Raw genomic sequence first — 24,820 nt, 5'->3', positions numbered from 1 at the left:
AATACCTACATGTGCTAGATGCTAGAATACAGCAGTGAACAAAATGGGTAAGAAGTCTTGCCCCTTACGGAGTTTATATTTAGTAAAAAATGTTGCAGACAGGGTTCCATAAATTCTGTACTTACACACGTTAAACACTTCAAATGACAGAACAAGCTTTCTTAATTTCCACTTCAAGAGTATAAGCAGACTTGAGCATTTTACTTCAGCATTCAGTCCTACTAGGGTAAGTCATCTTATACCATCAATAAGCCATGACATCCTCAGCTATAAAATGGGACTAGTAATACATATTTTACAGTCACTAGTTATAATCACATACATATATATGTTGAAAGAAAAAATTACGACAGAAATATATACACAGCATGATTCAATTGATATAAAGTTCCAAAAACAGAAAGAACCAGTAATTGAGTATACATAAGCAGTTATACTATTAAAGAAAAAAAAAACATACAAGGAAATAATAGATGCAAAAGTCACAATAGTAGGGGCACCTGGTGGCTCAGTGGGTTAAGCCGCTGCCTTCGGCTCAGGTCATAATCTCAGGGTCCTGGGACCAAGTCCCGCATCGGGCTCTCTGCTCAGCAGGGAGCCTGCTTCCCTCTCACTCTCTGCCTGCCTCTCTCCCTACTTGTGATCTCTGTCAAATAAATAAATAAAATCTTAAAAAAAAAAAAAAGTCACAATAGTAGCTCCTTCCAAGATAAGGAGTGGGCTTGTGAACTGAGAAGAACATGTAGTGAGGGGAGAGTTGGTGGATCCTCGCAGTGTTCTGGTTCTCAACCTGTGCTGATTATACAGGTGTCTGCTTTATAATTATCTGTTTAGATGAATAGATAAAGAAGATGTGGTATATATATATACAATGGAATACTATGCAACCATCAAAAGAAATGAAATCTTGCCATTTGCGACGTGGATGGAACTAAAGGGTATTATGCTTAGCGAAATAAGTCAATTGGAGAAAGACAATTATCATATGATCTCCCTGATATGAGGAAGTGGAGATGCAATGGGGGGTTTTGGGGAGTAGGAAAAGAATAAATGAAACAAGATGAGATTGGGAGGGAGACAAACCATAAGTGACTCTTAATCTCACAAAACAAACTGAGGGTTGCTGGGAGGAGGGGTGTTGGGAGAGGGGGATGGGGTTATAGACATTCGGGAGGGTATGTGCTATGGTGAGTGCTGTGAAGTGTACAAACCTGGTGATTCACAGACCTGTACCCCTGGGGATAAAAATACATTATGTGTTTATTAAAAAATTTAAAAATTAAAAAAAATAAAAAATAATTATCTGTTTAACCCCATATGTACACCTTACCAACTTTTCCACATATGTACCAGTTAACCCTTGAACAACGAAGGAGTGAGGGGTGCCAAACCCCCAGCAGAAGGAAATCCACGTATAACTTGACTATTCTAAAACTGAACTACTAATAGCCTAGGGTTGACTTTACCTTACCTGAAACATAAATAGTTAACACATTTCTGTATATTATATTAGATAATGTATTCTTACAATAAAGTAAGCTAGAGAAAAGACAATCTTATTAAAATCATCAGAAAGAGAAAATACATTTTCAGTACTGAATTTATGAAAAAAAGGGTGCCTGGGTGGCTCAGTTGGTCAGACATCTGGCTCTTCATTTTGGTTCTGTTCATGATCTCATGGGTCCTGATATAGCGCCCCATGTCAGGATCCATGTTCAGTGGGCAATCTGCTTGAGATTCTCTACTCTCCTTCTGCCTCTGTCCCTCCCCACCCCAGTTCTCGCTCCCTAAAATGTCTAAAATAGATAAAATAAATCTTTCCAAACAAAACCCTTTTTTTTAAAAAAAAAGATTTTATTTATTTATTTGACAGAGCGAGAGCTCACAAGTAGGCAGAGAGGTACGCGGGGGTGGGGGGGGCAGGCTCCCCGCCAAGCAGAAAATCCAGGAACCTGAGATCATGACCTGAGCCGAAGGCAGAGGCTTAACCCCGAGTCACCCAGGCACTCCCAAAACACCTTTTTCATATACACATAGTTCACAACTGTGTTCAAGGGTCAACCACATTCATTACATTTCATACACCCAAAAAAAATGCTTTATAAAAGATCAATTACTGGGGTGCCTGGGTGGCTCAGTGCTTTAAGTTTCTGCCTTCAGCCCAGGTCATGATCTCAGAATCCTGGGATCAAGCCCCGCAAGGGGCTCTCTGCTCAGCAGGGAGCCTGCTTCCCCCTCTCTCTCTCTGCCTGCCTCTCTGCCTACTTGTGATTTCTGTCAAATAAATAAATAAAATCTTTCAAAAAAAAAATCAATGACTCTCACATACAGTGATACACAATGGGAGGGGCTTCTTTTCATTTTCAAAAGATTAAAGTTTTGGGGCGCCTGAGTGGCTCAGGGGGTTAAAGCCTCTGCCTTCGGCTCAGGTCATGATCCCAGGTCCTGGGATCGAGCCCCGCATCGGGCTCTCTGCTCAGCCGGAGGCCTGCTTCCTCCTCTCTCTCTGCCTGCCTCTCTGCCTATTTGTGATCTCTGTCAAATAAACAAATAAAATCTTAAAAAAAAAAGATTAAAGTTTTGTAGCCTCTAAAATTTCTATCTACGATACCTAAGGCTCAGAAGTCAACCTCATATTCTTGGACAAATTAACATGGAAAAAAATTTTACTTCAGAATAATTAGTAACCAGTACTTTATTTTTCAAAATAGAATTTAAAGTAAGAAATTCCATTCTTAATTTTATTGTTTTTGCAGATATTCTTTATTTTAAAGGCAAGAAAAAAATACGTGAGCAGGTATTATACTGGACCATCTCAGACAAATCAAACAATAAACATCTTAGAAATAACAGTGACTGAAGCAACACTTTCCAAGGAAGGTATTTCTACGACCAACTCCTTTCTCTGTTCGTATTTCAGTTGAAATAGCCTTAAAACTACCTATGTACTTGTTTAGTGAAACCTCATTAACACACAAGTAAACTTAACATTTTCCATTTTATTGAGATTACTATGCAAAAAAGAAAAAGAGTCCTTTGCAAAAATAATCAATGATGCTCCATAAAAAAAAATTAGACTAACTCAATAATAAGTTCTTCAAAGGCAGAATCTATATCAATTATCCTCTAGATACACTGGCAAGTATTGGGAATTAGATGTTAGAAATCTCATATTCAAGTCTGTGCTACTTCAATTACTACCTGCATGGTGTGGGTATCAATTTCCTCCTTTGTTAAATAAAGACAATTGTATCTGCCCCACCAATCTTATAGGCTTATTTGAGGTACTAAACAATATAAAAAAATATAAAACACCCTTGCAAACTATGAAGGCTTCCAGAAACGTTACTATCATTTTATCTTTAGTGGCTAGAACATAGGTAGCCTAATATGTTTCTTAGTAATGACTGCAAATGTAATGAATGAGACGGTTTGCTGTTGGTCTAAAAGAACCTCACCATTCTTACATCAACAGTCAGCTTAATATTAAAAACTGAATTAGGCAGGGTGCCTGGGTGGCTCAGTGGGTTAAAGCCTCCGCCTTCAGCTCAGGTCATGATCCCAGCATCCTGGGATTGAGCCCTGCATGGGGCTCTCTACTCAGCAGGGAGCCTCCTTCCCCTTCTCTCTCTGCCTGCCTCTTTGCCTACTTGTGATCTCTCTGTCAAATAAATAAATAAAATCTTAAAAAAAAAAAAAAACCCTGAATTAGGCATTAAGAACAAGTTGGGTCACTTACAAGTGACCAATGCCAAAATCCAAGCTTTTATGCCCACATGATGAGGGTAGCCATCCCTTAATCCCAGAAGACTGCTAGAGGGCAGCACAGAGTTGGAAAAAACTCAATCTCCACACACATTTTGGTTAATATCTTCACATCTTAACTTCCCTTTCTGGAGAAAGAATCTCTGGTTCCTACAGTGTCCAGCTAGTACTGAAGGCCTCCTGCAAGGCCCTGGCACTACCTTGCCATTTGGACCCAGAGACACCAGGCCTCAATCCTATCCCCTTTATTTACCCTAAGAAAGGACATGTATGGTGTGTCCTGTGGCAGACTGAGACAGTTCAGAAGTCTGCCAGTGAACATGTGCCAATGTACCTATACTGTCCCCATGCCCACCCAGCCTTGGTCCCTGGAAGACAATGGCAGAATTGGTAAGACTGCCATCCATGAGTTTGCCCCAGGTACCTATGGCCGAGGGTTCCTAGAAACCCCCTTTAACCTCCCAAATACTAAGAAGCTGAAGTATTTTAATATTGGGGGGCTTTTTCTTGGTGCCAAAGTTTACATCCATAATGCCCTGGTTACAGTGTTTTTTATATATAATTAATATATACAGTATGTATACATTTTAAAAAGGGTTGCTGTCATGTGGGAATGCAGAACACCATGATTCAGATTGTTCTAGAGAAACCACAAATGTATTTTTATATAAAACTGCTAATTCACAAATAGAGAAAACTTAACTAAAAAACACATTTCTAGCTGTCAAGTCATTAAACTTGCCACTCACTCTCTACCTGAAACATTCTTCCCCCAGATATTTGTAGGATTTGCTCCTTCGCTTTGGTCCAGTCTCTGTTGAAACATCACCACCTTCCTCAGAAAAATCTTCCATGACCATCCCACCTAAGAGAGTTGCATACATACATACTCTAACCATTCTCCATGCCCTTACCTGCTTTATTTTTCCCTGGAGAGTCCATCGCTACCTGCTAGTAGAAGCACTGGCATTAGATTTTTTTAAAATACCTGTTTATTGTCTGTTTCCCTTAGTAGAATGAAAGAAAAGTAGTTTTGTATACACTGTATTCCCAAAGCCTCACGTAGTACCTGACATATACATAAGTGCTCAATTAGTACCGTCAAATGAAAGGTTCTCAGATTGTTGACTGACACATATAGGTGAACTTGGAAATGTAAACAATATATGTGAAAGCAGTCACACGGCATTCTCTTCCATTTACATAAGCATAAACCTGTTTTCACTTTTCAACAAGTGAAAACTTTTTATCAGTTTTAGGGCATTTACCAATGTTCACTGACAGAGTTACTAATACAATATCACTATCAACACAAGAACATTTATCAGTGCCACTAAAAGGATACGAGAAGCGATCGTTCCATGTTGCTCTTTCCACGTATTCCAACATGACAACAGCTTTGATTGTCGTTAAAAGTTTGTTCCATGTTTCATCAAAATCTACTACTCTTGGTTTCAAAGACATTGTGCAAGTTTAGTGTTGAAATCTGTTAATTAAAACAACAGTAACGTTAGCAAGAATTCTACAAACAAGTTACTTGTTTTTAAAGCATCACAAAATTCTCCAGCACAATAGACAAAAGGGGTGAGAACAGAACCTGGCGCACAGTAAAAACACAATAGACACTGGCCACTATCTTCTCATGACTATCCAGACAAGGAACTACACAGAATATTTACATTCATTACAAACTCTAGGAAATGGAAAGTTTTTACTACAAGTTATTTAAAATCAAGAGTGTTGTTCCAAGGATTTAGAAGACTCAGTGTGTTGAGGGAAAAAAGCTGAGGCCCCATTAGCCAAAACACAACTTCCATCATAAGAAATATGCAAGAGACACTCAATAAAAAGGTTTTGGCTCCAAATCCTTGTATGTACTCTTTAAACTAGGGAATGAGATAGGTGGGAATATGAAAAGACATAAGAAAGTAAAAGGGTTTATCTTCCCAGAGCCTTAGTTAAGTAAAAGATTAGGGAGAAAATTTACATTTCTATCAAAACAAATGAACCACAGAATAGAACACAAAATCCACAGGAACCTAAAAAGATTTTAAAAATGTACAGATTTCAAAGACCATCAGGGTTACAGCAGAGAGCTAAGGCTCCACCTTAGATTCTCAGAGTATCCAGTCCCACACACCTAATGAAAGCAGGGCTCTAGCATGAAACCTCTGATTCTGGTGACCTTGACCAGCCCAGAAGTGAGCTAAAAGATTTCTTTGCCTAGCAGACAAGCTATATTCTAGAAGTCAGCCAGTTTCTGAAACAAAAGAGTAGAGAAACTTGGCTTAAGTCTAGATTCCAAATGCTTCGCAATATCACATCAGAAAAACAGATTAAAAGAGAACTCTTTTAAAGTTAAATTTAATTGAAGAAGGGAGTACTTTTCTGACATGTGTTTTAACATTCTCCCCAAAGCTTTCCATAATTACCAGAACTGTGAACACCAAGCTAGCCTTGTAGGCAAAGCCAAGTAAGGAGGAAATCCTTTCTCTTGTCTCCTACTGTGTAGGAAAATAAGGAGTAGGTAAACAATGGGCAGAAGGGGAAGAAGCATAAAGAGAAAAAGGAGACAAGGGGAAGAAAGTGGCTACATACCACCAGCCCACCAACTGGAAGTGGCTCGAAGCCCTGCTTACATTTTTGTTCTGAGAAGTAAAGAACTCAAGGAGTCCAAGGAAGAGATTTCAAGAAAGAGAAAGAAAAGGAATCAGAGAGAAACCAAACAAAATCCAGGAGGATGTGCCATCCTTTCCTCCCTTTCCTCAACATACCATAGACTAACCACCAGGATTTATTTAAACTTCCAGTACTAACTAGAATGGATGAGCAGTTACCTGTGAGTGGGTGAGTTTGAGTGCATGTATGTTGTGAGTACGTGTAGGGGAGAAACAGGGAGGACCTAAAGCACTAGCTCTACAAAGAATCAATGTTAATCACTTCACACCCTTATTTACTACATCCTATCCAACTGTGTTCCTGAATTACTTCTTAAATTTATCTATTCCTATAATATTTATGTAGTACTATGAGCCAAGCATCAGTCTAAGTACTTTATACAAACTCATTTAATTCTCAGAACTATCTGATTAGGTAGGTCCAACTATTCTCTCCATTTTCCAGGTAAGAAAACTGAGTCACAGGGTGATTAAGGAACCTGCTTAAGGTCACAGCACTATTTAATGGTGGCCTCAAAAGGATTTACACCTGTGCTGGATCCCTTCCTCTTAATTGCTATCTGCAACTATAGTGCCTTACTAGCATCTTTGGTGAATCTTACATACTTGCAAGGCACTATTCTAGCCTCTGAGGATACAGCGGTCAATAAATAAAATTCGTGACCTTCAAAGTTATAATCTCAGAACAGACACTCAAAGACAAAAATAACCTACCTAAACCAAAAAGTTAACCAGTCACTCATACTTAAAAGCCATTTGGTATTTTCCACTATAGATAGCACAAAGTTTAAACTCACTGACAACCTGGCATACTAAGCTTCTATGATTTGACCTTATTAGTATAAGCATCTTTTCAGCTTCCTCTTCTCATGGGACTCCTTTCCTTGACATCATAATCCAGTAACTTCTCTGCTTTGAGGTTAGTGAACTCGGCAGGCTGATTCACACACCCAGACTTTACTCTTTGTTTTCTTTACCTAAAATTCTTCTCTTTTTCTTCCTCCCTCTTTCTACCCATTCACCTAACTTACTGATATCACAGACTTGGTGTAGTATACCTGCCGTTAAAAAACTTTCCCTGGGGGGGCACGTGGGTGGCTCAGTAGGTTAGGCATCTGCCTTCAGCTCAGGTCATGATCTCAGGATCCTGGGATCGAGCCCCATATCAGCACTCCGCTTGGCTGCTTCTCGTTCTCACTCTCCCTCTGTGCTCAACTCTCTATCACTCTCTTAAATATATAAATAAATAAATAAAAACTTCCCCTAGGCCCAGTTAAACCAGGTTAGGTGCCCTATTTTATGTAGTACTTGAGAAAATTCTGATTTACCACATTCTTAGAGCATTACCCAACCTGAACTGTAATTGTTGAAGTGTTTTTATTTTTTATTTTTATTTTTTAAAGATTTTATTTTTTGACAGAGAGAGAGAACACGTAGGCAGGGGGAGGGGGGGCAGGCTCCCCGCTGAGCAGAGAGCCCAATGCAGGCTCAATCCCAGGACACTGAGATCATGACCTGAGCCCAAGGCAGAGGCTTTAACCCACTGAGCCACCCAGGCACCCCTACTGGAGTGTTTCTTAAAGATAAGGCCTATTTTGTTACTGTATACTAAAAAGTTGTCAATGTCCCCTTTGTAATAGTTTTTTCCCTTTATAAAAATGGTATTATGCCCACTACCTGTAAATTATTTTAATGGCTACATGATTACCTTTTACCTTTATTCAAATTTTGGTTTGGTAGAGGTTTATAGTAGAGTGGGTATATATGCAGTGATAATCCATTTTTAGATGGATGGAAAATATGGAAGTCAAGGTGAGGAAAACACTAGCTTAGTGAAACATACTAGAATTTAATGAACCAATAGCTAAAAGTATGTTGAAACTGTCTCCTCAATTCTCTGCTTACACAATAGAAAGCCCATATAATTAAAAATCTAAGTTTTTGTCTTATTAAAATTGTTTACATGTAATTGTTCATGAGGAATTTATATAAAAATGATACAGAGCAAGTAAAGAAATCACCTCACTATTCTACATCTCCCAAGCTGTCTGGTAATTCGTAAAAATAAATGAGTCTTCTTCTTCCCTGTGCTTTACTAAAGACCCCATCATGGTCCTATGCCTGACATTCTGCCAAGACAATTTCCATTCCCACTTAGATTACATCCCTGTGAGTGTCCACAAAGTTCTCATATTACCACCTTAGCTTTTTCCTGAGTTTCACCCAGGCAACATTAGGGATCTGGGGTTTTGTTTTGTTTTAAAGATTTTGTTTATCTATTTGAGAGATAAAGGAGAGAGAACACAAGCAGGGTAAGTGGCAGGCAGAGGGAGAAGAAGGTCCCCACTAAGCAAAGAGCCTGATGTGGGACTCGATCCCAGAACTGAGATCATGACCTGAGTTGAAGGCAGATGTCTTAACGAGTAAGCTCCCCAGGCACCCCAATGTTAGGACTTTTAACACTTAGGCAGTACACAGGTACTATACCTAAGGCGCATGAGTGTTATGAACCCTAAAAACAAATCACAGGCTCTAAATACTAAAAAGAAAGAAAGAAAGAAAAGCAAGCATTGCAAAAATATTCATGTGTCATGACATTTCCAAAAAACATTATGTCAACATTAATTTTAATACCTACAAAATTTTCATTATATATGAAAACAATTTAGACTAGATTTTCTCAGAACCATTTGTAAATATGTATGATTATCAACAGTAAATTAAATAATTACAAAAGTAATTTACATAAAAAGAGTTATCATTTGACCCAGAAATTCCACTCCCACATATATACCCAAGAGAAAACATGGTCACACAAAAACTTGTACACGAATGTCCACAGCAACATTATTCATAAAGGCCAAAAAGAAGAAATTAACTCAAATGTCTATCAACAGATAAATGGATAAATAAAGTATATCCACACAATGGATTATTATTCCACAATGTTAGAGAATGAAGTACTAATAGATGTTACAAATGGATGAACATAAAAACCAGACTTAGTGAATGAAGTTGCTCAAAAAAAAAGAGGTCATCTGAATGCATTCTATGCTATATATATTATATATTCAAGCATTATTCAATCTACAAGTCAGCAAAATCCAGACTGTAGGAAACTACTGGATAATCAGATTTCATCAATAAATATGCACACATGTAAGAAAGAAAAGAAAGACAGGGAAAGAGATATAGAGGAGGAATTTAAATCGGACTAAAAAGCACATTAATCAATTAACAATATGAATGAACTTGTTTGGATGCAGACGATCTTTTGTATTAAATTATGACACCCCTGGACACTTGGACAATGATGGGATATTTGATAACCTTAAATAAGTAATTTTTAACTTTTTATAATGATAATTATAAAATGAGGTTTTTTAAATTGAGAGTCCTGTCTATTAGGTCATATTCCAAAATATTTATGAATATAATGAAATGCTATCTGAGATAGGCTTCAAAATTAACAGCTTGTGGGACACTTGGGTGGCTTGCCTGATTAAGCATTTGCCTTCAGCTCATGTCATGATCCCAGGGTCCTGGGATGGAGTTCCACATCAGGATACTTGCTCAAAGGGGAGTCTGCTTCTTCCTCTGCCTGCCACTTGCCCTGCTTATGCATGTACCCTCTGACAAGAAATAAAATCTTTAAACAAACAAAAAAATTTTTAAATAAAAAATTAAAAAATTAACAGCTTGGTTATGAATATTTAGGATGAGTGACAAGTACAAGCAAGTTTATTATACTATTCATTTTTCTGTATATATTTGCAATTTTCCAAAGGAATGGGATAAAAATCCTTCTCCTCCTCATCATAAACATGGGGCGAGGGGAGTACATAAAAGAATTAAGAAAACTCAGTTTCTGAGAGATACTAATCTAAGAGATCCAACATGCAATCAATATGCATCCTAAGAAAATCAGCACAAGCGGCGCCTGGGTGGCTTGGTGGCTTAGTGCCTTCAGCTCAGGTCATGATCCCAGGGTCCTGGGATCGAGCCCCACATCGGGCTCTCTGCTCAGCGGGGAGGGAGCCTGCTTCCACCGTCTCTCTCTCTGCCTGCCTCTCTGCCCACTTGTGGTCTCTCTCTGTCAAATAAATAAATAAAAATCTTTTACTAAAAAAATTAAATAAATAAATAAATAAATAAATAGCAGGTGCCTCTTTTTGCCATATTAAAACATTGAGGAAAAAGAAAAGATTCCAAAAGTTTTCAGAAAAGAAGAACAGGTTACAGCAAACCCTAAGTTGGAAATCTTTAGATTTATCAAGAGCAACACTGGAAGGTGGAAGGTAATATAAAGCTATGCCTTCAAAATTCTCAAGGAAACCGACTAACCACCTAGAATACTCTATTAAGAGTGATATCAATTTACTTCCCATGCAGCCTTTTTAAACAGGGAAATAGAAGATATATTCTATCAGGAGGGAATGAAACAAATTAAGAAAGACTTGGTCCCAGAAACAGAAGGATCTAACAAAGGAGAAATAGGAATTTTTCAGAATAGCTACTATACAGAGCTTAAAAACAATTTGTCCAGAAAGACACTTAAGAATAAAGGGCTGCAGGAGAGTTGCCCCAAGAAAAGGGGAAGGAGGAACTAACAGATTGTCTCCGGTGGCAATCAACTTTTCTTGTAAAGGAATAGATAATATATACTTTAGGCTTTGAAAGCCATTCAGCCTCTGTTACAACTAACTCAATTCTGCCATTGGAACACAAGAGCAGCCACAGACAATAGCAAATGAATGAGCATGGTTGTGTTCCAATAAAACTTTACTTACAAAAACAGGGAGAGGAAAGGATTTGGCCCCTGGGCCGTATTTTGCCTGGACTCCTTCCTTTCTCACCCCTCCTCTCACTGCATAACATATTTGGACACTGCAAGGAATTAGCAGCTCTGGTGGAGAATCAGGGGATAACTTAGGTAGATTAAATTAAAAACTAAGAAAAGTTTAAGAAAATATTTCCTAGTTATAACACAAAAAGCCCGAATCATAAAAGAAAAAACTGGACTTCCTCAAAATTAACATCTGGTCTTGGAATAATGCTGGCAAGAAAATGGTAAATATATAATAAATATATATAAACCTAGTTATAAAGGGTAGAAAACAAAAGTAGTAAAAATAACTATAAATATAATAATTAGTTAAGCAATACACAAAAGGATGTAAAACATGACTTCAAAAATATAAAATGTGAGGGAGAGTAAAAATATAAAGCTTTTTAGAATGCACTCAACCTTAAGCTGTATCAACTTAAACAGTTACAAATACAGTTGTTATATGTAAGCCTCATGGTAACCACAAAGCAAAACAAAAGATACACAAATGGTAAAGATACACAAAGATAAAGAAAAAGGAATTTAAGTGCACCAGTAAATAAATTCTCAAGCCACAAATGGAGAGAGCAAGGAAAGAAAGGAACAAAGAGGAGCTGCAAAACAGCCAGAATAACAATTTACCAAAAAAATGGCAGTTAAGTGTATACCTATCAACGTAAATGGACACAACTCTCCAACCAAAAGACAAAGAGTGACAAAATGGATTTAAAAACAAAACCCATCTATATGCTGCCTTCAAGAGTCTCACTTCAGATTTAAGGATATACACAAACTGAAGGTGAAGGGATGGAAGGTACTCCTTGCAAATGGAAACAGAAAGAAAGCTAGGATAGTTAAATTTAGAAAAAAATCAATAAGCAAATATCAACCTTAAACATGTTGGGCCAGGTGGACTTAATAGATATATACGTAACATTCCACCCAAACACAACAGAACCCATTCTTCTGAAGTGCACATGGAACATTCTCCAAGACAGATCATATAGTAGGCCAAAAAATAAATCTTAATAAATTTAAGAAGACTGAAATCCTATCAAGCATTATTTCTGACCACAATGGCATAAAACTAGAGATCAATAACAGGAAGAAAACTGGAAAATTCACAAATTTAACAACATGCTATTGAACAACCAGAGTCAAAGAAGAAATCAAAAGAGAAATAAAAAGAGACTGAAAAGTATGGAAAACAGAACATACAACATACCAGAACTTGTGGGATACAGCAAAAGCAATTCTAAGATGGAAGTCTGCAACAAATGCCTACCCCAAGAGACAAGAAAAATCTCAAACACTAGCTTCACACCTCAAGCAACTAAGAAAAAAAGAGCAAAGGAAGCCCAAAGTTAGTGGAAGAAAGGGAACAGCAAAAATCAGAGTGGAAAAAAGTGAAATAAAGACTAAAAGGATAATAGAAAAGATCAATGAAACTAAGACCTGATTCTTGGAAAAAATAAACTAAAGTGACAAATCTTTAGCTAGATTCACCAAGAAGAAAAAAAGAACTCAAAATCAGAAATGAAAGAGAAGACATTACAACTGATACCATGGACACACAAAGGATTTTAAAGAAATGATTATGAATAAATAATATATAAACAAATTTAACATATAAAAAAATGGATAAATTCCTAGAAACATAAAACTTACCCAAACTGCATTATGAGGAAATAGAAAATTTAACCAGACTGATTACTAGTTAAGAGGTAGAACGAGTAATCAAAAACCTCCCAGCAAACAAATGTCCAGGACCAAACAGCTTCACTGGTGAATTCTACTAAACATTCAAATAATGAATACCAACTGTTCTCAAACTCTTTCAAAAAACAGAAGAGGAAGGAAACCTTCCAAACTCATTTTATATGACCATTATTATTCTGATACCAAAATGAGACAAGGATGCTACAAGAACAGAAAATTGTAACTGACATCCCTGATGAACATAGATGCAAAAATCCTCAACAGAATATTAGCAAGCCAAATTCAACAATACAAAAGGATCATACAGCAAGATCAAGTGAAATTTATTCAACATCCTCAACTCAGTGTGATAAACCACATTAACAAAATCAAAGATAAATATTATATGATCATCAAAACAGATGCAGAAAAAGCATGACAAAATTTAACATCCATTTATGATAAAAAAAACTCTCAACAAAGTGGCTTAAAGGGAATGTACCTCAGCACAATAAAAGCCATATACTAAAAGCCTATGGCTAACATTGTAACCAATAGTGAAAAGCTAAAAGCTTTAAGACAAGGATATCTACTCTTACTACTTTTATTCAACATACTATTGAAAATTTGAGCTACAGCAATTAAGCAAGAAAAATAAGTAAAAAGCAACCAAATTAGAAAAGAAGAAAAACTGTCAGTATTTGCAGGTAACAATATTATATGCAGAAAATCCTAAAGGCTCCACCAAAAACCTATTTGAAGGAATAAACTAATTCAGTAGTGTTGTAGGACACAAAATCAGTATACAAAAATCTGTTGTATTTCTATACACCAATAACTAACTACCAGAAATCGAAATTAAGAAAACAATCCCATTTACAACTGAATCAAAAAGAACACCTAGGAATAAGGGTGACTGGGTGGTTCAGTCATTAAGTGTCTGCCTTCAGATAGGGTCATGATCCCAGGGTCCTGGGATGGAGCCCTGCAACAGGGTGCTGGGATGGAGACCTGCAACGGGCTCCCTGCTTAGTGGGAAGCCTGCTTTTTCCTCTCCCACTTCCCCCTGCTTGTATTCCCTCTCTCTCCATCGCTCTCAGTCAAATTAAAAAAAAAAAAAATTTAAAAAAAAAAAAAAACCCAAACCTAGAAATAAATAACCACAAAGTTGGGAACCTGTACTTTAAGACACCTTACTATAAGACAGTGATTGAAGAAAACACAAATGAAAAGATATTCCGTGCTAAAGATATTCTGTGTTGGGCACCTGGGTGGCTCAGTCATTAAGCATCTGCCTTTTTGGCCTGGGTCATGATCCCAGTGTCCCTGGATCCAGCCCCGCATAGCCCCGCACCGCACCGCACCATGCCCCCTGCTCAGCGGGAAGCCTGCTCTTCCCTCCCACTCCCCTTACTAACCTCTCACGCTGTGTCTCTCTCTGTCAAATAAATAAAATCTTAAAAAAATAAAAAATTGTATTAAAATGTCCATACTACCTAACGCACTCTACTGAGTTGATGTAATCCCTATCAAAATTCCAACAGCATTTATTTTCCTACAGAAATAGGAAAAACAGGGGCGCCTGGGTGGCTCAGTGGGTTAAGCTGCTGCCTTCGGCTCAGGTCATGATCTCAGGGTCCTGGGATCGAGTCCCGCATTGGACTCTGCTCAGCAGGGAGCCTGCTTCCTCCTCTCTCTCTCTGCCTGCCTCTCTGCCTATTTGTGATCTCTCTCTGTCAAATAAATAAATAAAATCTTTAAAAAAAAAAAAAAAGAAATAGGAAAAACAATGCTAAAATCTGTATGGAACAAAATAACACAAACTCACAGATACAGAAAAAGACTGGGGGCTACTAGAAATGGGGAGTAAAGAGTGACCAAATGAGTGACAGGGGTCAAAACGTACAACCTTCCAGTTATAATATAAATAAGTCCTGGGGATGTGATGTGTAGCATGAGGACCACAGTTAATAATACTAAATGTTATGTATTTGAAAGTTGCTAAGAGAGTAAATCTTAAAGTTCTCATCACAAGAAAACAAATTTTTCTGATTACATAATAGATGTTAACTATACATACTGTGATAATCACTTGGCACTATGTTGTATGATATAGGACATTGATATAGGACAGATACACAATACACACACAGAGGATTACTACCCAGAACTCTCAAAGAACTCTATCAAGAATGCTCAAAGCTCACTAATAATAAAACACGCAATCCAAATAAAAAGCCGCAAGACCCAAAGAGTTGAGAAATACTGATAGCAAATGAGTACATAAAAGATGTTCAGCTGGGGCACCTGGGTGGCTCGGTGGGTTAAGCCGCTGCCTTCGGCTCAGGTCATGATCTCAGGGTCCTGGGATCGAGCCCCGCATCGGGCTCTCTGCCTAGCAGGGAGCCTGCTTCCCTTCCTCTCTCTCTGCCTGCCCTCTGTGCCTACTTGTGATCTCTCTCTCTCAAATAAATAAATAAAATCTTTAAAAAAAAAAAAAAAAAAGATGTTCAACTTCATTAGTCATTAGAAAAATGCATATTAAAACTTCAACAAGATACCACTACACACCTATTGGAATGGGTCAAAAATCCGACAGAATCAAATGCTGATGAGGACGTGGAGCAACAAAAACTCTCATTTGTGCAAATGGAAATTTAAAATAAAATAACGACTTAGGCAGTTTCTCTTAAATATACACCTTTCGTTTAACCAGTAATCCCCTTTCTGAGTATTTATACATTAGAAATAAAGATACAGATTTACAAAAAAAAAAAAAAAAAACACTAAACACAAATTTTTATAGCACCTTAGTAACTGCGCAAAACTGTAAACAACCCAACTGCCCATCAACTGGTGAATGGAAAAACAAAATATGGTACCTCCACGCTGTGATGTACTATTCACCAATAAAATGATATAAATTACTGATATATGGACAATAGATGATTCTCAAAAGCTTTAGCTAAGTGAAAGGAGGATTCATTTGACTACATATATTTGATTCAATTTACATTACATTCTGGGAAAGGCAAAAACACATGGACATACATCACATCACCGATTGTCAGAGGCTCAGGAAAGACTATGGAAGAGCAACAGAAAACTTCTGGGGTGATATTAATTGTGGTGGTACTTACAGGACCATAAAAATTTGTGAAAATTCAAAGAACACACACAAAAAAAATTCAAAGAACATTTTTCCATGTCTGTTATTCTTCCATAAACCCAAACCCTCAAACTCAAGATGTTCATCCTTCCGCAGTATCCCACATCTCAGCAAATATCAACATCCAGAGTTCCTCAAGCCAGAGATTTTATTCTTTCTTGATATCTGACTCTCCTCTACAAATCAATCCAATCAATAAGTCCTGTCTTTATCTTCTAGCCAATTCTTGAATTCACTGACGTCACCCTAATCCAACCCACCACCTCTTACCTGATCACTGCCATAGCTTCCTAAGTGACTGCCTGTATCCTCCTTTGACCCCTTGATACATGTCACATACCACGACCAATGTAAACTTTCCAAAACACAAATCTGATTATTTCATACACTCGGCTTAAAATCCTTCAAAGACTCTAACTTACAATCTTTAGCAGGTATCTTATATTTTATTGTTTAATAAAAAAAATTCTCTGCTAATTTATCACTCTGACATCTTTCCCATAAAAGTTGGTAAATATTTTAATAATATTCTGATGACAAAGATTTTAAAACAAGTTATGAGTTTTAAGAGAAAAGCTAAGTAGCCTACGGTAAAGATGAGAATAAAAAAGTAATTAGGAAAATCAAACTGTTAATCTATTTAGATTTCCAATAGAAATGTTCTAAAATCTTGGGGCACCTGGGTGGCTCAGTCAGTTAAGTGTCTGCCTTCGGCTTGGGTCATGATCCCAGGATCCTGGGATGGAGCCCTGCATCAGGCTCCCTTCTCAGCGGAGAGCCTGCTTCTCCCTCTCCCCGCCGCTGTGCCTACTTGTGCTCACTCTCCATCTCTCTGTCAGATAAATAAAATCTTTTTTTTTTTTAAAGATTTTTATTTATTTATTTGACAGACAGAGATCACAAGTAGGCAGAGAGGCAGGCAGAGAGAGAGGAGGAAGCAGGCTCCCCGCTGAGCAGAGAGCCCGATGCGGGACTCGATCCCAGGACCCTGGGATCACGACCTGAGCCGAAGGCAGAGGCTTTAACCCACTGAGTCACCCAGGCGTCCCAGATAAATAAAATTTAAAAGTAAAAACAATGTTCTAAAATCTCTTTTAAGGTTTTCTCCTCACTACACGTACCTCATTCCTCAGAACACTAAAAACTGACCTGTCACTTAACTTTCCAGTGAGTTTTAGGTTTCTGAGGCTGAAAGAGAGCTCCAAAAGAACAGGTTACTACCAAAAGTACGATGTGTTAACACAGCCTGATGAAACTGTTTTAAAAACAAATTTACAAATAATAGCAGAAATAAAAAACATAACTTTGCCAAGATGGGTGGATCTTAATTTGAAGCAATACTGTTCTTCATTTGAATATTTTTCTTTCTTTTTTTTTTTTTTTTAAAGATTTTACTTATTTATTTGATGAGAGAGAGCACAAGTAGACAGAGCGTCAGGCAGAGGAAGAGAGAGAAGTAAGCTCCCCACTGAGCAGAAAGCCTGATGTGGGGCTTGATGCCAGGACTCTGGGATCATGACCTGAGCCAAACAGACACTTAACCAAGCCACTCAGGTACCCATGAACATTTTTCATATAAAGAACTGATTTGGATAATTACATTTCAGCAGATAAAGCAGTAAAAGATTCTCAAAACTTTCCACTTTAGGTAGAGAACTGATATACACAATTGGATAAATATTTTACCTGAAGTATAAACTATTTTAGTAAAACATATAACCATGTTTAACATGTTGATGAAAGTGACTACACTTTAATTACTGATAAATGCTTTAGTATGCCACATTTCAGTTGACTTCCAAAAGTATGATTTACGAACAATGTAAAAGGCTAGACACTTAATATTGTGATTCTTTTTTAAAGATATATTTGAGAGAGAGTCCACATGTGCATGCACACATACATGGTGGGAAAGGGGCAGAGGGAGAGGTAGAGAGTCTCAAGCAGACTCTGCACTGAGAGTAGAGCTCCATGCAGGACTCGAGCTCACCATCTTCAGATCATGACCTGAATGAAAAGCAACAGTTGATGCTTAACCAAGTCACGAAGGCGCTCTGTAACTCTCTTTTCAGAAAAAAAAAAAAAAGAGACAGAGAGAGAGAGAGAAACGAAACTACCAAATAATGACTTTTTACTTCAGTATTAATCACTACTGCCAAAAATTTGGCCAGTCCAAAAATTACAATACTGGGACCTCAATTAATTTCAGGTACTCAATATACCATAATTAGCTTTTCAAATGATATTTAGTGGGCTTAGAGAAGGTTATATTCTAATTAATATCATTATAATTAATATAATTTGAAAGAAAATACTTGAGGCCCCATACAGGACATTATTAACTTGCAGTATTTTTCATTTGCATAGAAAATGCTACCTCTACTACACACTGACTAAAAATGCTTCTGTCGTTTCATATTAAAATAAGCTCCGGGGCTCCATGAGGCTGCCTGGGTGGCTCAGGGGGTTAGCCTCTGCCTTCAGCCCAGGTCATGATCTCAGGGTCCTGGGATTGAGTCCCGCATCGCGCTCTCTGCTAGGCAGGGAGCCTGCTTCCTCCTCCCTCTCTCTCTGCTCACCTCTTGCCTACTTGTGATCTCTCTCTCTGTCAAATAAATAAAATCTTTAAAAAAAAAAAAAAAGCTCCAAGGTTGCATCTAAACAATTTTATCTTACTGTATTCAAATGAGTGAACCAATAGAGTCAAAAGATATCTTTGTTATCTGATGAGGCATGGGGCACAATGCTTTTTGTTGCAACAAGATTTGATCCATGGAGCTATTAGTACTCCACAAATGTCATTTCCATTTCCATCATCTGTTTAAAAAAAAAAAAAGACAAGACAGAAGTAGGGGAAAAACAGTAAAGAGAAATACAGTAGACTCTCATCAACCTCAGTTGGCAAAAAGTATATTGCAGGAAGAAAACCCTTAAGTCTCAAAGAAAAGGAAGGATAATGGGGAGTAAGTAATGTATTTATACTACAATATGTAAGTTGTAGAAGGCAAATGCTTCCAAAATAAACCCATCCGACCAGAATTAAAGTCCATTCTCTCTTCAAACTTGAGATTCTCTCCCAAGTCTCTAAAGACTGTACTTCTCAAGTTTTCACACTGCTCTCATTAGTATGCAGTTTAATGTCCCTTTTACTTGCTTTCTCTTTTTTTCTTAATATTTAGGCAAAGAATTTAAGATACCAACCAGCCTTTAAAAAAGAAAAGAGGGGCGCCTGGGTGGCTCAGTGGGTTAAAGCCTCTGCTTTCGGCTCAGGTCATGGTCTCAGGGTCCTGGGATCGAGCCCCGCATCGGGCTTTCTGCTCAGCAGGGAGCCTGCTTCCTCCTCTCTCTCTCTCTGCCTGCCTCTCTGCCTACTTGTGATCTGTCTGTCAAATAAATAAATAAAATCTTAAAAAAAAAAAAGAAAAGAAAAGAAAACCATTCTCATATACCTATCTCAAATAAGTTATAAAACTTAAGTTTGTCTAATTCCCTCAAAGGCAGGCAAGCTCACACACTGCCATGCATGCTAGATAAAGCTGTGACCAACAAGCCTTTTCACAAATAATTACATGATCCAGGGCACAATTTTTCCTAGGCCTGATCTTCTACCCAAACATAAAAAAGGGTTACCCTAATCATTCTGTCTTTGCACTACCCAAAGAATTGCAGTATTTGTTATCCTATTCTTTGAGAGCTAAATTAAATCACATATATTTAAAAATCTTGGATTTAAATCTTTTCTCACAAATATAGGCTAAGATGTTAAGATTAATAGTAATTTGCTTTTCTGAGTTGTTTGTTATGGGTTACATAGTTTTTATGGAGGATGGAATCACATACTAATCAGCTTCTATTGGTTTATTATTGGCTGTAATAAAATTCAGATTCCTTGCTTCTCTTCCAATTCCTACCAACTTTATCACTATTTCTCAACTGGTCCTTTTTTCCATTCAAATTAATATACCTGGGAGCTGCTATATATTAATTCCCACTTCAATCCTGACACAGCTCTAGAAGACACAGACATGAGAGAATAAGAAAAGGGGATATGGCTACAGCGGGTACACAACAACTTTGCTGACTACCTCCTGTTTAAAATTCCAAAAACAGCATGGACAACACAACCTCTTACAATCCCATTCTTTCACTTAAGTGTCCATTAAGGTAAAGAATAAAGGCAATCCCTCTCCCAATGCCCCTCCCCCTGCTCATGCTTGCACGCGCGCTCTCTCTCTCTCTCTCTCTCTCAAATAAATAAATATTTAAAAAAAAAGTAAAGACAATCCAACACACAAGTTATAAAAAAGAAATAAAAATGATACCAATTCTCCTACAGGAGAGACCTGAAACAGGATGTACTTTGCCCATGACTTATAATCATCATAACAGCATCTAACTACAGAGTTGTTAATAATAATAATAGCAAATTTTTATTGGCTTGCATATATTCCAGAAACCATGCTAAACACATTTTATACATTATCTCATCAATTCCATAGAATAACTCTAAAATGACTATTTTAAAGATAATAATGTTTTAAAGATGAAGAGACAGAGATTTAGAAAATTTGGGTAAAATACATACATAACTGTTAACTAGCAACCCTTGAATCTGAATCCAGATCCATCTGGCTTTAAGATGAAGCTCTTACCCCTGTTCTCTACTGCATTTATTATTTGCCATTGTAAAAACTAGAGCTGGCTCAGAGGAAGTGGATGAGATGACAGTTCAGCCTTCTAGAAGCAGACAAGTCCCACCTAAAAGGCTGAATATCTTAAGATGGTGGAGGAAGTTTCTGCCAGATGTCAAAACATTAAGAAAGAGGGGCACCTGGGTGGCTCAGTCAGTAGAGCATGTGACTCTTGATCTCAGAGTCAACTCATGATCTCAGGTTGAGAGTTTAAGCCCCACATTGGGAATAGAGTTTACTTAAAAAACAAAACAAAACAAACACGCCATCCATGAGAAAGAAAGAGAGGAAAGAAGGAAGGAAAACACTGGTCTCAAAAATGAAAAAGTGTGAATCAAGAAACTAGTATGCTAAACTGGCTCTGTCAATGACAGTGTGATCCCAGGCTAGTTGCTATTTCATTTTCTCCATCTGCACAACATAAAAAGGCAATGTTTATAAATACTTTCCAAGTTTGCTGGGTAATGCTAAGTTTAGGTAGTATTATTCTCTACCATTTTCTGTAATTTAAGTTTTCCATCCATGTTTTTGAATCTAATGAAGACCAAAACTGTACCATTACTGAAATCTTTATGCCTTTACTCTTTCTCATACTTTATTCCCATATATCAATTAAACATGCTTTCTTTCATTCCATTTTTCTTATAAGCAGTTCATTTTAATGTTTACCTATTTCAGATAGGAAAAAATGCAATTCCTTTCATCATAATGCCACACCATTTCCTTAATCCTTGATTACCTTCTTTATAACTAGTTTTTAGCCCTCTAAAATTTAACTTCCAAACTAGCCAAAGTTTGGGCATATCTAAGTGCCAACATAAAGCCATCTATTGATAATCCACACAAAATACACTGTCCTTACTTACATGCAAACCTTAACTCAAAATGGAAGAAAGGCCTATACTTAAGATCTAAACATATAAAAATAGAAAATTCATAGAAGAAAACACAGCAGGAAAGCTTTGGCATCGGATTTGGGAATGATTTCTTGGATATGATACCAAAAACACAAACAAAAGAAAACACAGATAATTGGTCTTCATCAAAATTTAACTTTCATGCATCAGAGGACACTATCAAGAGTGAGAAAATCCACAGAATGAGAGAAAACATTTACATCTCATATGACTGAAAAGAGATTAATATCCTATATAAAGAATACCTTAACAACAATAACAAATTTTGAAATGGGCAAAGATCCTGAATAGACACCCCCACAAAGATACACAAATAGCCAACTAGCACATAAAAAGATCTTTAACGTCACAAGTCATTAGCGAAATGTAAATCCAAAATACAATGAGATGCCACTTCACACCTAGTAAGATGTCTATTATCACAGCACTCAAACCAAAAATGGAAAGTAACTAATGTTGGTGAGGATGTGGAGAAAATGGAATCCTTGTGTAATGCTGGTAGGAAATGTAAAATGGTGCAGCCACCATGGAAAACATTTCAGTATGCTCTCAAAAAACCAACTACAGAATTACCATATGAAAGCACCAATTGCTCTTCCAGGTATTTACCCAAAGGAAACGAAAAGCAGGGAATGGGAAAGATACTTCTGTTACAACATTCGCGGCAGCATTATTCACAATAGTCAAAGGTGGACAGGACTCAAATGCCCATTAACAGAAGAATGGATAAGCAAAATGCAATACACATAAAAGGAATACTAATAATTCATAATAAAGGAGTAAATTCTGATACAAGGTACAGCATGAATGAACCCCAAAAACAGTATGTCAAATAAGATAAACCAAACAAAAAAGAACAAATATAATATGATCTTCCTTTTATATGGTAACAAAGGAGACAAATTCATAAAGACAAAAAGTAGACAACAGATTACTAGGTGCTGGCAGGAGAGGCAATGGTGAGTTATTGCTCAATGGTTGCAGTTTCTATTTGGGATAATGAAAAAGTTTTGGAAACAGATAGTGGTGATCATTGTGAAGACACTGTGAGTACAATTACTGCTAGTGAACTGTACACTTAAAAATGGTTAAAATGGGAAATTTTCTTATGTATATCTTACCACAATTAAAAAAAAAAAATACAAAAAAAGGTACTGTCCTGGGGCCCCTGGGTGGCTCAGTGGGTTAAGCCTCTGCCTTTGGGCTTTCTGCTCAGCGGGGAGCCTGCTTCCCCCACTCTCTCTGGCTGCCTCTCTGCCTACTTGGGATCTCTCTCTCTCTGTCAAATAAAGAAATAAAATCTTTAAAAAAAAAAAAAAAAAAGGTACTGTCCTTCTCAGTGTTTAAAATCCAGATCATACGGACAACAAAGTTCTGATGCAAAAGAAATATCTAAATCTCAGTGCAAAGTGATTTCTAAAAATTTTTTAAATGTAATTAAACAATACTTAGAACTACAAAGATAAAATATGATTAATTTTGGTTTATACAGACTTTTACCAAATAAAAGAAATATTCTGAAAGCTAGCTTAACATGTTTTTTAAGGTTCAGGACTATTTGGGGATCTTCCTGAACATCACTATAATTCATTATTCTAGTAACTTCATACCAAAGTATGCTCTATTTCTCAATGTCAGAAAATAGTAATTATAAACAAAAGGGGACAGCTAGCATAAACTCTATAGTGTTTGGAATCAGAGTTATCGGTATGAACTCATAGTTTTTAACAAATGCACACATGGATTAAAAAGATACACAAATAAACTTGGATGTTTGTGTATGTGTGAGTTAATGTGTATATATACACATATATTTCTAGCTCTGTCTGCTAAGAAGGCCTAATAGGGAGCAATGACACCTCAGTAGCAATATATGCACACATCACATCCAGATCTTGGTATCTAAATATCATCTCCAATAGCAAGAACCAGAGCTCCTAGGACTAATGACTGATTCTAGGTCTCAGCAGAAAAATGGAAGATAAACCTAGAAAATGTTATCATGTCAGAAAAAAAAAAAATGCTTTCCTAAAGAAAAGAGAATGGGGGCACGGTGAAAAAACAAAGAGTCAATCTGAAGACCATACCTGGAACCATCTGACAACAAAATAATGACAGCATTAAATTATAAACCATAGAATAAAACAAGTATCCATGACTCAATACTAACATAAACAAATTACTAAATAAACAAGAAGGGGCAGGTCTTCCCTACAGAAAAATTCCAATTAATAAATGTAGAAGGAAATGAGAAAAACAAGACCACTATCAGGTGAACACCATTATAGTAATTGTTACAGGCAAGATCTACCAAAGAATACTGAAAGCAAATGGGCAAAGGTTTGAGGAGAAAAGGGATAAACGCACAGTTTCAAAGAATCTCCCCAAGATTCCTTGTAATTACAAAGACAAAAATGGTGACTTTACAAGTAGAGAAATCTGACAGACATGGCATCCACCATATGAGAATTAACATCACCTCAAACAGGATATACTGACATCCTGCACTCAACATCAATAATGTTGAATGTAAGACTCAACATTACACTGCACATTACCTCTATAGCATTTTTGTCAAAAATGCAAAACTTCAATAAATCAGGAAAACATCAGACAAAACCAAACTGAGAGACATTCTACAAAATAAATGACCACACACTCATCACAAGTGTGAAGGTCATAGAAGAAAAAAAGACTATTATAGATAAGACTAAGGAGACACAATAACTAAATGCAATGTAAGATTTTGGACTGAATCCTGAAACAGAAAAAGGACATTACTGGAAAAACTAGTAAAATTCAAATAAGGTCTGTAGTTTAGTTAACAGTATTGTACGAATGTTAATTTCCAGTTTTAATCACTGTACTCTGGTTGCAGAAGTTATTAACATTAGGGAAAGCTGGTTGAAAAGTACCTGGGTGAAGGTACAGATTTCAAAATTTTAAAAAAAAATTGTTGAAGTATCCTATACATTTTCTCCCTCAAGTGAGTTAAAACAAAGTTGAGAAACTCAATAAGTATTTACATAGAGTAAGTAAATCCAACATTTCAATATATGAAAAGCAACCTATGT

At 36.9% G+C, this 24,820-nt stretch overlaps 1 protein-coding gene across 4 annotated transcripts in view; it reads right to left on the bottom strand.

Annotated features, from left to right (window-relative positions):
* CUL2 (cullin 2) overlaps nt 1-24,820 on the bottom strand; it is a 101,021-nt gene that overhangs the window by 71,335 nt on the left and 4,866 nt on the right. For 3 of the 4 annotated variants that reach the window (XM_032349320.1, XM_032349319.1, XM_032349322.1), the window contains exon 2: nt 5,111-5,251. In XM_032349320.1, the coding sequence (XP_032205211.1) occupies nt 5,111-5,229 (119 nt within the window). In that variant the 5' untranslated portion in view covers nt 5,230-5,251. Of the gene's footprint in view, nt 1-5,110; nt 5,252-9,941; nt 9,962-24,820 lie in introns of those variants that run through there. The other variant, XM_032349323.1, reaches the window with a different exon arrangement.

The sequence above is a fragment of the Mustela erminea genome, chromosome 6, assembly GCF_009829155.1.
Source record: "Mustela erminea isolate mMusErm1 chromosome 6, mMusErm1.Pri, whole genome shotgun sequence".
Classification (NCBI taxonomy): Eukaryota; Metazoa; Chordata; class Mammalia; order Carnivora; family Mustelidae; genus Mustela; species Mustela erminea.
The sequence above is the reverse complement of the archived record's forward strand: the minus strand, read 5'-3'. Positions and strand labels throughout refer to the sequence as shown.